General features: G+C 42.3%; 1 protein-coding gene across 1 annotated transcript; it reads left to right on the top strand.

Moving 5' to 3' along the window:
- Positions 1-225: 225 nt before the first annotated feature.
- On the top strand, positions 226-10,224 carry LOC142771301 (uncharacterized). Its single transcript, XM_075872777.1, has 6 exons — positions 226-375; positions 3,301-3,452; positions 6,079-6,159; positions 6,736-6,774; positions 8,474-8,524; positions 10,013-10,224. The coding sequence occupies exons 1-6, from the start codon at positions 312-314 to the stop codon at positions 10,040-10,042; spliced, it is 417 nt and encodes a 138-aa protein (XP_075728892.1). The 5' UTR covers positions 226-311; the 3' UTR covers positions 10,043-10,224.
- Positions 10,225-13,374: the final 3,150 nt, after the last annotated feature.

A 13,374-nucleotide genomic window follows, 5' to 3' on the forward strand; every position in this document is an offset into this window, starting at 1 on the left:
CCTTCTGACAGAAACAATTTCCCAAATCGCGTGACTGTCACATAGAATAGCTAACGTGTGAACAAAACTAAGATAAAAAAATGAATACTTTCTTGACAATAATCACTTGCCAAAGACCGTGACGATCGTAAGACGCGTCTGAACTTGAGAAGAAAAAAGTGCACGTGACCGTATTCTTTGTTAGCTTATTTTGTATGCTCTGCCAACCGTGTGAGACCAGTTTATATTCTCGGTTGTGTAGCTGTGGCCAAGTTCGAGAGCTTCAGAGTTGGACTCTTTCTAGTCGAGGTGCGTCTCGCCGCACGGATACCATGCGCTCTAGGTGCTTCTCTCTAGCCTTTCTTCTTCTCGCCGCAGTTGTGAGCCCAAGCCGAGGTAAGGGATCAACGGCTAGGAGAGAAAGGAAAGGCAGGACGCTTAAACAGACCAGAATAAGCGGTCTGCTTCCGTACACTGGGAGAAAAGGTTTGGTGCAAATGTATGTCACCCAGGATGACGACAACGAAGGCATTTCTGAAGTTTTTAGGGACAACTGGCTTACTCGACCGGGTGTAGACATTAAGGTTGTATACCGCACACGATTGCCAAACTGTGACGCTGTCTGTCCATGCTCTCTTTATTTACTCCAAAGCTGAGGTAAAATGCAGACGCTGTCGCGAAATGCCCGTCTCGTGGAGCTTCTGAATCATATGTATGCGATAGATTACGAAATGATGCACTGTACGCCGCATGATTATTTACCAGTCGGTTCGAAGTATAAGAAACACTGACGAGAACAGTTTTTCGTGGTCAGTGACTTACATTTTCACAGTGGGAAAATCACCACGCTTTCGGTGAGAAAATCAATCAATCAATCAATCAATTGATTTAATTTTGATAAAAGTAGTACAGGACTAAAAGCTCGACAGATTGACGCGGTTCCAACCCCATACAAATCGGCAAAGCAGCAGGATTGACAGATAATCAAGCATAAGAATAGCAAATAAACTTACACGTACAACAAAAGGCTTCACGAGCGAGAAAATGGGCAAAGAGAACTTGCGGGTGGTAACGCTATTGAAAATTTTGTTCCAAGCGCCATGACGTCATAAATTTTGATGGCGCGTACTGTACTCTACCAAGGTGTAAATTATTCTTACACCAGAGCTTTACTAGTGCATAATCAATAAAAATGTACATTCTTCTTTGAGGGGGACATATACCTAATGTACTGAGTTGCGAAAAATCTCCTTGAGCGAATGTCACCAAAATATGAAAAAAAACTTGCATCTATGATGTCACTAGCGCATAATGAACAAGGAAGTTGGAGCCTTTTGTTTTCCTTGTGTTGAATTAAATTAATACAGTTAACGACATTTCATGTTGAGAGCACAAATCTTCCATCGAACAGATAAATTGCGTTATTTTAGTGTCCGATTGAATCAATTCAGACCTAAGTCAACCGTAGAAGAAATGCTGGAATCTAGAAATATTCAACCAGCTTTGTCCACTTCGTGGACATCGATGAGACAGCGAAGTCAAAGGCGTTTTTTTTTTTTGTCAGGCTAACGCATTTTGCACGCCTTTCACTCGTGTTGTATTATTGCTCTATGTTAAACACTTTTCCTAAAAGTTTGAGGTTGTAGTACAGCCACCACTTTTCATTTCCTCAAATTATCACACGACCATGGTGTGACCATGATAACGTGCACGTAACTTCTTACGCTAATTGTTGCCCTTTATTTTAGTGCTAGTTATGTCTCGTGCGATTTACCTAATTTTCGTGGCACACGCGCGTCTAATATTGTGAATATTATGATGAACTATTTTGAGGCCTTGCGTCCCAAAATCACGATATAATTATGTTGAACGCCGTAGTGGAGGGCTTCAAAAGTTTGGTCATCTGGTGTTCTTTGATGTCCACTAACATCGCACAATACACGGGCCTCTACCATTTTGCCTCCATATAAATGCACCCGCCGAAATCGAACCCACCACCTGTGGGTCAGCAGCCGAGCATCCTAGTCAGTGATTCACCGAGCTGTTTTGTGACGGTGATAGTTTTCTGACAGGCCAATCAGATTTCTGCGGCACGTACATGCCCGCTTGTTAGGCTAACTGTTGGATTCATTTGTAGTACACCGGTGAATGATGGTATTTATTCAGTGTATGTGGTGCATGGCCATTTACGATACTCACAGGCGTTACCATGGGTACCAGACATTGAAAGTCTGGTCGCTTTCCGTGTGATTAGAGCTGATAACAATATATGCAGATTTTTGTCGCCTACAGGAAACATAATATGCACAGAGTTTACAACAAGAATGGTGGGCAATGTCACGCAAGATGCCTAGGCATGTGCCGTAACCGAAGTAAATCATTCACCTTGCTTTCAGTAATAATAATACTCGTAAGGATAATTCATTCTACTTGGGTGAATTCAAAAAAATGAAACATACTAAATGATGTGTTGTGTCGCGCAAAGTGCTGCAATGTTTTTAACTCCTTTGCCCAGAATTATAGTTTTGCCGGCAGGCGCTCGTAAGCATCCATCCACGTAGTACGAGTTACGTATCATAAGTTTCGTACGCACACGTATGCTTACACGTTGCTTAAGTGGCTTCGTACGTATGCCCACGTCATCAACGTCGTAAATTGCTGCCATTGGTTCACTATTAAACTCGTTTAACAAAATAGGTCGACGGGCATGCTGTATTGCCATTTCACTTTATGCTAGAACTAATTGGGGCCGCAATTGCTTGTCTTCTTCTCGTAGTAGTGACATGAACATCTGGTGAAAGACTAACGACTGATAGATGTAATTTGAACTTATGGTATGAAAACAGCTATACAAAAAGTGTGAAAAATGTATTATGGTATAGGAAATAAGAACTTCGGAGATGACCCGCCCGGCCAATTTGCGCCACCTCTAAAAAGTACCGCTTACGCTCTCAGCAATTTTCTCCGCGCTTACGCTCTCAGCAATTTTCTCCGATCGTGGGGCAACCAGTTGTCTAGCACTTAACACCAGTGCCCAGCTTGTGCCCATTGTTATTGGTTTGCTCCTTTGATTGAGAAATGCAATGCACTTATAAAGTTGTATCTGAAAATTAGTGGTGTTTTCCTCGACATTTTTATTCGAGTATACGCCCAACACCTGCCTTTTTCTACCTACACACTCTGTCACTCCCGAGTAAACGCGCAAGTTTTAAAGCTATACGGAGCACACGTAATACGCCCTTTAATTATGGTTGGGAGCTCACTGCGTCCTTGTATCCCTTTTTACTATTTTAATCTTTTGTATCTTCGAATGCCCTCAAGGTGGTGCGGATGATATGAAGGAAATGCTGAAGAGGGTAGTTGAAGAAAAGATAACAGATCCGTACAGCAAGCAGCTGTTTTTGAGCAAGTTTTCGGAGATGCAGGACTGCCTCCTGGACATGGCATCTATGACCCCAGAAGTCGCTATAAAGGTGAGAAATAGCTAAAGCTTGCATATGGTGGCAATATCTTCAAATATTAATATTAAAGAGGGCATCTCCAAGATTCAGGTGCTATACGGTGGACTTGCACAACAAATGCATCGGAGATAGATCCTATGGCATAGTACCTGTAAGTACTGTTAATGGTTGGGAAACATTTCTAATGTAGAGAATTGATATCGGTCAGTATTTTAAGTACCGTTTACTCCTTGGAAGCAGAATAAGATACGTTACACAAAAGGGATAGCTTACTAGCACTTCACTAACTTTGTTCAATCGCAGATTACATTAGTTTTTGTAAGGGCTTGTGATCCCGAGAGAATAACTAAAGCGGCTACTTTCATCATCAGCATCAGTACCATCAGCCTGACTACTTTCATCATCATCAGCCCACTGCAGGACAAAGGCCTCTCCCATGATCCGCCAATCAACCCTGTCTTGTGCTTTCTGCTGCCACGTTGTACCTGTGAACATTTTATTCTCATCGGTCCACCTAACTTTCTGTCTCCTCTTCATGCGTTTGCTTGCTTCCTCTGGGAATTAAGACAGTTACCCTTGAGGACCAGCGGTTATTATGCCTACGTGCCTGGCTCATGTCCATTTATTTTTCTTGATTTAAACTATGATATTCATCACCCCGATTTGTTCCCTGACCCACTCCGCTCTCTTCTTGTCTCTTAAGGTTGCACCTATCATAATCATTTCCATCATTCGCAGCGTCTTCTTCTATTTAAGCTAAACTCTATTTGTAAGACTCCAGGTTTATGCTCTATAGGTAAGTACCGGCAAGATTCAGCTGTTATGTACCTTCCTCATGAGGGTTAGATGCATAATACCATTATTGATATGAGAACGCTTGCCGAATGTAATCCAATCCACCCCCATTCGCCTCGTTCTTTCACTCTCATGGTTCGGCTCCACGGTTACAGCCTGTCCAAAGCAGGCATATTCCTTTCCAACTTCCAGCATCTCTCCACCTATCGCAAAAGGTTGTTTTCTGTTGACACTGTTGCACATTAGTTTTGTGCATACTATTTCTGAGACCTACTCTTCCGCTTCGCACGTCAAGTTTAGTAATTATGAGGAGTCATTCATCCCAAGTTCCTCACCAAGGTACTAACATCAGCGAATCACAGGTTACTAAGATACTATTCATTACTATTATCCCTAACTGTTTCCAATCTAAGACCTTGAAAATCTCCTGCAAAGACGCAGTGAACAGCATTAGGGAGAACATGTTTCCCTGCCTTAAACTCTTGTTCTTTGAGATTCTGTCGTTTTCTTTATGGTGAACTGTGGTGGTTGTGGAGCCACTAAATTTCTTCTAGTATGTTTATGTAGGGTTCGTCGATGTCCTCATTCCGTAGTGCCTGCAATAATGCCGATGCCTTGAGTAAGTCAAACGCCTCATTGTAATCTATGAAATATATATAGATAGGGGTTGGTTGTATTCCGCGCATTTCTCTACTACCTGAATGATAATATGAATATGGTCTATTGTGGAGTAGCCTGCTACAAAATCCTTCTTGGTATTTCGTTGATTGAACTTAATGTCACCCTAATTCAATTAGGTATAATTTTTGTTGATAGCTTGTAGAGAATGAACAGTTTACCTCATGGGCCTGTAATTTTTGAAGTCCTTGACGTCTCCTTCCTAATCGAATAATACAATGTTAGCGTTCTTCTATGAGTCTGGTACTCCGCCCGTCAAGAGATACTTCGTACATAAGGTGGCCAGTTTTTCTAACACAGTTTCTTCGCCATCTTTCAGCAGGTCTTTCGTTAGCTTATCCTCAACAGCGGATTTGCCTCTTTGCATTCCTTCTGGGGCTTTCCTTACTTCTCCTGTCATTACGAGTAGGATTATTGCTCCTTACGATATCATCCTGGTTGTTTGGGTTTTCTGTACTGCTCTATGTAGAACTCCTCCGCCACCTCAACTATCATATTATATATTCAATGGTAATAAGGACGGCCATGAAGCATCAGTTCGGGATTTTCTAGGGCAAGTACGTGTTTGTAGATAACGTGTTTATGCGAGCGCAATCTCTTAGTAATCAACTGAGTAAAACTTCAATAATGATTTCCAACAGGTGGTGGTGGTGGTGGTGGAGGTATGTTGCCACAGGTAAGGTTAGACTGGCAGTCCTTTCTGACAATCAATTGACCTGAGCGACTCGTTCCATGTAGTTTGGCTCAGCACGCATCACTTATTCTTGTGTCTCGTAAAAAAAACGTAGAATTGTGTTAGTCACTTGCTTTTGCAACAACCGCACACCTGCCGGAAATATAATCTCTTCACAGCATCCGTTGGGGAACACTCCTTTCTTAATGCTGTTCACTAATTAGTCGGTCTGTGCATATAAGCATTTGCACCTTCTCGTGCATGAATGTGATCAACGTAAATTTTTCTTGTCGTTGAATAATGATATGAGTTAACAGGCAAGTGCATTGCTGTGCTATTGGTTGTGCGTGATCTTTTTCAAACTTTTCTCAAACCTTTGTACCGCTCAACTGAACTAAGAAACCACACGAAGAATGCGCCTTCAATAAAATTGCAGTATGTGACTATAGTCGTTTCGAATCAATTTTTTTTCTTCACTGCAATGACGTATAGGTGGTCAACCAGATGGTACCCGACCTAAACGACTGCGGGTCAAAGCTATCGTCTGAGCCAGATGACAAAAAATCAGAAGTGGTAAGAAGGTCTACTGCATGTTTGAAGGCTATCTATCTATCTATCTATCTATCTATCTATCTATCTATCTATCTATCTATCTATCTATCTATCTATCTATCTATCTATCTATCTATCTATCTATCTTTTTGTTTATTTATCTATCTCTAATTTGTTTTGTGATCAGATAGGGGTTCATGATTGCAAAAAGTGACACGTGCTAACACCAAAAAAAAAGAAAAAAAGAAGGTGGGAGGGGGGAGAGAAAGACAAGAACCAGCATTTTGGTATAGGAATTTTCTTTCGATCTGAAAAGCACTTGTCCTGGACGATTTTTTCGCGAAATTTTGAAGCCCTTTTCTTACAGTTTTTATAATCTCACAGATCTGTTTTTTCTTGTTTTAAGGTAAGCGCATTTACGCTCTGTAGAATGGGTGCTGACCAGACCCACCGTACTATTCAAGTAACAGCTTTCAGTACAACAGATGAAACAGCTTCAGTAAGATCGTTCTAAAAGGAACTTTCTTGTTCATGACCTGAGCTGTGTATCGAGAAGTGTAACATATTGTAAGAATTCTAACAGTATCTTTGTCGCAGTACGTGGGCTGCACTCAAGACTCCGTCGCTAAGGTAAAGGTGAGTGAGACCGTAAGCATTCTATAGTATTTTTCACATGCATCGTCACTATGCTAACCAGGTCATATGGTCCTGATAAGTTTTATTTATTTATTTATTGGCCCCTAGGGTTAACAGATATTGCAGAGGGGAGTGGTAAAAAATACAATAACGAATGAAGTTTGTAAGTACTAAGATGCGATACAATGTTTTTGGTTCAAACAACGGATTCTCGTAAGCAAATAAAATCAGGAAATATAAAAATAGCATACAGAAAGATTGTAAAAAAAAGGGATACATTCTTGTAAAAAAATAAAAGTAAGGACAACGTTTCTGCATATACATTCATCGCTGTTACCATTTAATACAACATGTACTGAATTGTACCTGTTGGCGGATTTTACGTCCCGAAACCGGCATATAATTATGAGGGATACTGTAATGAAAGGGTTCGAAAATTGTGGCCATCTGGTGTTCGCTAGCGCGCACACAAATCTAAACAGACCGGCCTCAAGCGTTTCGGTTCCATCCAGATGCAGTCACCACGGCCGGCATTCAATCCCACGTACTTGGTGGTCGCCATTCGAGCGCCATAGCCACTAGACCACTGTGCTGGATTATTCTCATTCCTTGAAATCACGAGACACATATTTTAATGAATTATGCTTGTGAGTTCTGACTGAGTGGCGTTATCTTAGCTGAACATTCCAGGCTGGGAAAAGGTTTTGAACCCATGGCAAGTAGGAAGTAGGAAATTTATCATAACATGGCAACAAACATAATTACATAATTACCAAGATAGTAGTTGCGTAGTCGATAAAACGGAGCAGTACGGCTATGGTAGAGCATACGCCTCAAATGTGGGACCTACTGTGCTTGATTCCCAATAGCACAGTGCATAAGCCACGTCTCCGAAGGTCATTCATCGTGTCTCAATTACATTTAACCGCCGAAGTGAGTGTGCCACTCGTGACGTCATCCAATGTAATCCGCTGCAGAGAGGCGATGAAGCTGTGCCTGCTCGATGCATCAGCGATGCGCGTCAAGGTTACCAGGAGAAGGTTTAATGCCTGCTTGTTCGGCGCTTCATCGCTCATTCACGCCATGAATGAAGTGCAGTCTAGGACACCTATGCTTGCGCTTTAGCGCAATTTATGAGCTCAATCTAGTCTTACACTGTATATAGCTAGAAAGGCGCTGCAAAATCTCAACCAAAGGCAAAATCGCCTGCTGAAACACCGAAACAGATCAAGGCCACCCAAGTGGGTGAAGCTTTAGCGCAGTGCCCCCGCCTCCTTCCCGTCACCTTCCCAACCCTTCCGCGCTAATACCTTTACAATCAGATGGCAGGTCAAATATCGGGTACAATTGGAAGGGCACCACCCCTACAACCATACTACTTGCCTTTTGCGCACCGCTGTGCTCATAGGCACTTACATGCACGGGAACCCTACACAGTGTTATGGACTCAGGCTGACCCTCAGATGAAGTTCGGCTCGGCAAGCATCACCCATGCTCACTGGTACTTCCGTGCATCATTCAGTATTGTAAAGAGTGAGGAAGGTCCTGAGCATGCGGTACCTCAAAGGCAAACTTCTGAATACCTAGCGGTCAAAATGTACGGGATGCCCTGAAATTTTTTAGAGACCATGAACCTCAAAATAAATATAAGACCTCTTTATGCAATACCAATTAAATATTCCACCTCTACATCTTACAGGCTGCCACCGGTATGAACGAAGAGGACGCCAAGATCTTTCACGATGGAATGGTATGACAGTATTTTAGCCATGCAACAGTACAAATGAAATGGCGCTCGTCGTGGGTATTGTGCACACATTCTGTGAGCACAATATGCAATTTACGCGCGAGCGTCGACCTGCCTAACGTCCCAGGGGCCTAGCGGCACGTTTCGGAACAGTGAAAATAGAGATCGAGCATCGTTCTCACCCTCGTTGGCTGTTACAAGCTGCAACAATTGCCTCTATCGTCAACTCATGCGCCATTTCTCTCAACCGTAGGCTTTCGATATGTTCTGAATAAGTGTATTCTTCGCGGCTTTTTATCTTCGTGAGTGATTGCAACATCGCTGCGAAAGATACGTTAAAATTAGTGCTTTGCACTGCTTCGTTTAAACCGCTTCCTCGGACGCAACTAAATTCAGCCTAAGGAACAGCAAAAAGAATCACCGCATATCCGCGGAGTGAATCATGATGAGTGGGGCGAAGCGTCCATCAGCCCGTACATGCTTCCGTCCGTTCGTGCGACCATCCATGCGTCCATCAATGCATTCGTCCTTCTGTCCATGCATCCATACGTGAGTCCGTCCATCCATCTTTCAGTCTGTCTGCTCGTGCGTCCATCCATCCGTACGTCCGCGCGTCTATTCATCCATCTGTCCGTCTGCTAGTCTTTCTGTCCATCCGTCCATGCGTCCATCTAGTGAACACTCCAAGTACCGGCATCTCCCATCTCGCAGCCGCTGTCCACCAAGCCCGCGAGGGGGATGAGGAGCTTGGCATCTCAGTCTCCACGTGGGAGCGGCCCACAACACAGTGATCTGTGTTTCGGAGGACCAAATAAAAGTTTACCCAATCCAATCTAATCTCTGTGGCACATATACTACATACATACATGCAAGGGATGGACAGATCAACGCCTTAAGAAGCTTCGCCCCTAAAAAAATTTAAAAAATGAGTCAGTGAATGTTGCGTGATACCGTACTGTTCTCCGAATAGTATTCCTGGGCGTGGCGGTAGTGTAGATGTTGGTTGATGCTCGTAAGATAATATTCAAATAGTGCTCGATTGTACACCGAATCAAAGAAAAATAACTAATTGTATAGTAGTCAAGAGCCTCATATCACTATTCCTCTTTCTTTTTCTAGTCATCGGCCTGAACAATCATGGCTTGAAAATTCAAAACGGCAAATTGAATATGAAATGAAGATCCATTTTTCTTTTAGGTAGACGGTCGGTTGACGGCGGAAGAATTGAAGATCTGTTTACCTAGGCGATGTTACGGCAGTGCGCTCGTCGCTACTGAACAAGAAGGTCTTAAAGAAAGCGCACCTCAATTTCACTCATGACCTTGAGGAAATTGAAGGTACCTGATCCTGATGAACCAGGCTCTTATTTCAATAGAAAGGAATAATATTTTGATTTAGTTAAAACACAAATGGCCTTATTAGACTAGAAATAGGGTGTAGTCATTTCGGTACTTCATTTTCATGCTGTGTTTTTTTTCTTTTCTTTTGCAGGAGTGCCTGAAGAAATCACTTGGCTTCTGAGTACTATCTGAAATCACCTTAATCTATTGGTGTCGAATAAAATCATGCACTAATATATAAAAAAGGCACTGTTAACTAAACAACCCAGCCTACAAAACTCCTTTTATTAAAATTAGTTGGTCATACTGTTCCTTAGTAAAGTTACACTTTTAGATTTTATAAAGCCGCGAATGAAACGATAACCCCTTGCATCTTGTTTTCCTTTTCAATAAATTTATGTACTTCCCCGATTTGTACTAAAAAAGAGGAACAAACCAGCCTAGAAGGGTGTTTATACGATGGCAATGCTGATCAAAATATTGGAATATAGATGATCGAAGTTTCATTATGCCTAAAGGCAGCCTTCCGTAATTAAGAGCAAAATAAATATCTAGTTCAGCTTCGTTTTCAGCGAAGGCCTTGTAAACTGCCGTAGACTGATTCGCCATAATTTCTTTGTGTTTATCATGTGCTTATCTACTTTTTTGCTATTTTTTCTTTTTTGTGTGCTTATTCGGTCTTTTCTTGTTATGTGATCTTTTTGCGATTTTATATTTTCATTGGCATCTCTTTTTTATTATTGAGAACTAACAAAAAATGATGCCAAGAGGTGTTCTACTACTGAGCACTATACCTCAGTGGTAAAGAATCGAGCGCATTATTCGAAGGTCACAGGTTCGGATCTTCGTGGTGGCAAGTTGCCTGTTCCTCCACTTTTATTTCTTCCCATTTCTTGCACAATTCCTCTTAAGAAAATTCTCTATTCTTCTATTGGACTCATTCCCTATTACTTCTCGTAAATATTGTGTCTAATAGAAAAAATGAGCCCCTAAATTTACACTTCAGTAGTTCATTTATTCGATTATCTCGTTTTAGCAGACTTGATGCGTTCAAGTAGTATCCGAGGGATAAGTGGTCAGCAGTCAGCTTGCAATAAGCTCTCGTGCTACTTGAGACCAACAGGCAAAAATAGTGTTGCATGGTCGCCGCTGACAAATTAGGGGACTACTTTTGCATCAGTGAGAGGGCGGCAAGTATCATAATTAGGAATAACAAAAGGTACAAAATGTAGGTGGTACAGGCCTACGCGCCTACATGGAGCCATGATGATCATTTGGTTGAACGCTTCGATGAACAGGCAGAGTCAGCCATTAATAAAGACACAGTATACTAATCTCATGGGAGATTCTAGTGCCAAAGTAGCCAAGAAACAGGCCGGAGACCATGCAATAGTGGATGGTGGCATCGGCTTGAGATACGCCACAGGAAAGTTAGTAGAGTTGCCAGAATGTACTAATTTATTCATCTTAAATACCTTGTTCAAAAAGCGGCCTAACCGTAAGTAGACGTGGCGTAGTCAAAATAGCGAAACTAAAAATGAAACAGGATTTATTCTGTGTGCACACCCGGACATTGTACAGGATGTAGAAGTAGTTGGCAAGATCTGATGCAGTGACAATAGAGTGGTAACAGCTCGTATTCACCGAGATTAAAAAAAAGCAAAGGCATAAACTAAAGGCATAAACTGATATGGAAGGAGCCAGTTAACAAGCTAGTGGTGAGAGAGAAAGTACAGGAATGCAGAGTTTCGCTTAATAATAGAATCGAGGCTCTAAACGAGGTAACCATCATTAACGTTGACACAATGAACGATAATCTTACTAGTATTATCAAATAGTGTGCAAGGGAAGTCAGAGGTGCAGTCACTTGACAGAACCCTGACTAACTATCTCGTGAGACAAAAAAAATCATGAAGAGACGACAAACCATGAAAGCCTCCAATGCAACCGAAAATATAGAGCTAGTGGAGCTTTCGGAGTTAATCAATAAGCGCAAAGTAGCCGACATCAGATGGTATAACATGGAGAGAATCAAGCAGGCTGTAAAAAACTGACAGAAGCCTAAAAGCTGCGAAGGCAAACTTCTGCATAAGCAAAAATTGAATGTCCGCAATAAGAGAAGGGACAGCCTTGAACTAAGGTTTACGTTCGCGCTAAAGAACCCGAAGGGTAGGAAACTAAACCGAAGTTCCTAACTGCGGTGTTAATTTTAATCATATTGCGGTTTCGGCGCGGGAATTTCCCCCACTTATTTTAAGACTGAAGTATAGTGCGCCATCTCTTGATACAAACAGACACTACCAGCCTCCGTGACTTGGTGTTGATGCTCCCGATCCCAAAGGATGTATTTTCTTCTTTTTTTCTTTTTCCTCGTTCCTGTTTTTGCGGTTCAATGGCGAAACAAGTAATGCGACTTGTTGGATATTCTTAGGTGTTAACAAAAAGGAAATTTAGACACAGAATAGAGTGCGAATCGAATAGAACTTATGAAAATTATATCAACTCACAAGTTCACACGAAGAAGCACCATGGCTTAGTTCATGCATATAAGCCGAAATGTAAATTATCATTCATACTCACAAGTCCGTTCAAGTTGTGACCAAATCAACAACATATAGGGGATTTCAGCCATATAATAGAGTCCAGTCACATAACTAGTGGCGTAGCGAAGGAGCGAGGAAGGCGGGTGTCGGGGGGTTGAACCAACCAACTCCGCCCCTCCAAAATTATTTCTTTATTCCAGCTGTATGCACACACGCGGACTACGAGCGCTCGCACGCCTAGTCGTAGTGGCTAAAGTATTCTTGTTTAAGGGGCGAAGCTCCTAAAGCCGTGAGTACTGCACCCCCAATGTATGTGTCAGTATAGTAGTTTGTAGCCACCTCTCATTTAGTCCTTAAAATGTCCGCTGGATGGCAGTACTTGTATATGATGTATATTATGATGAAAAGATGTGAGATGGTGGTACATGGAGTGCTCACTGGTTGGACGGACGAATGGACGGATGGACAGACAGACAGACAGACAGACAGACAGACAGACAGACAGACAGACAGACAGACAAGCAGACAGACAGACAGACAGACAGACAGACAGACAGACAGACAGACAGACAGACAGACAGACAGACAGACAGACAGACAGACAGACAGACAGACAGACAGACAGACAGACAGACAGACAGATGGATGGACGATCGGACGCACGGCCGTACGGCAGCTAGAACCTAATGTTCTTGGTGATGTAGCCTAGTCAGGCAGCTTTCGGGTCTTTTGCTGCGTCTCCTAAGACAATTTTAAATTGTCTTGAATAATGTCTGAATGAATGAAAAATAAAAAAAACGAATGGACGGACGGAAGCACGGACGGACTGATGGACGCTTCGCCCCACTCTTTACCATTCACTCCATGGATATGCGTGTAATTTTTTTTAGGGACGGCCCACTGCTCTCCCATAGATGAGTACGTTGTACTCGAAATCGTTAAACAGTTTTGTCTAAACAGATGCATAAAC

The sequence above is a fragment of the Rhipicephalus microplus genome, chromosome 9 (assembly GCF_043290135.1).
Source record: "Rhipicephalus microplus isolate Deutch F79 chromosome 9, USDA_Rmic, whole genome shotgun sequence".
NCBI lineage: Eukaryota > Metazoa > Arthropoda > Arachnida > Ixodida > Ixodidae > Rhipicephalus > Rhipicephalus microplus.

Excerpts from the sequence above, each read along its gene's own strand:
- LOC142771301 (XM_075872777.1), top strand. The coding sequence starts at position 312 with ATGCGCTCTAGGTGCTTCTCTCTAGCCTTTCTTCTTCTCGCCGCAGTT. Across the intron at positions 3,453-6,078 it reads CCCCAGAAGTCGCTATAAAG|GTGGTCAACCAGATGGTACC; the intron begins GTGAGAAATAGC and ends AATGACGTATAG. Across the intron at positions 6,160-6,735 it reads ATGACAAAAAATCAGAAGTG|TACGTGGGCTGCACTCAAGA; the intron begins GTAAGAAGGTCT and ends TCTTTGTCGCAG.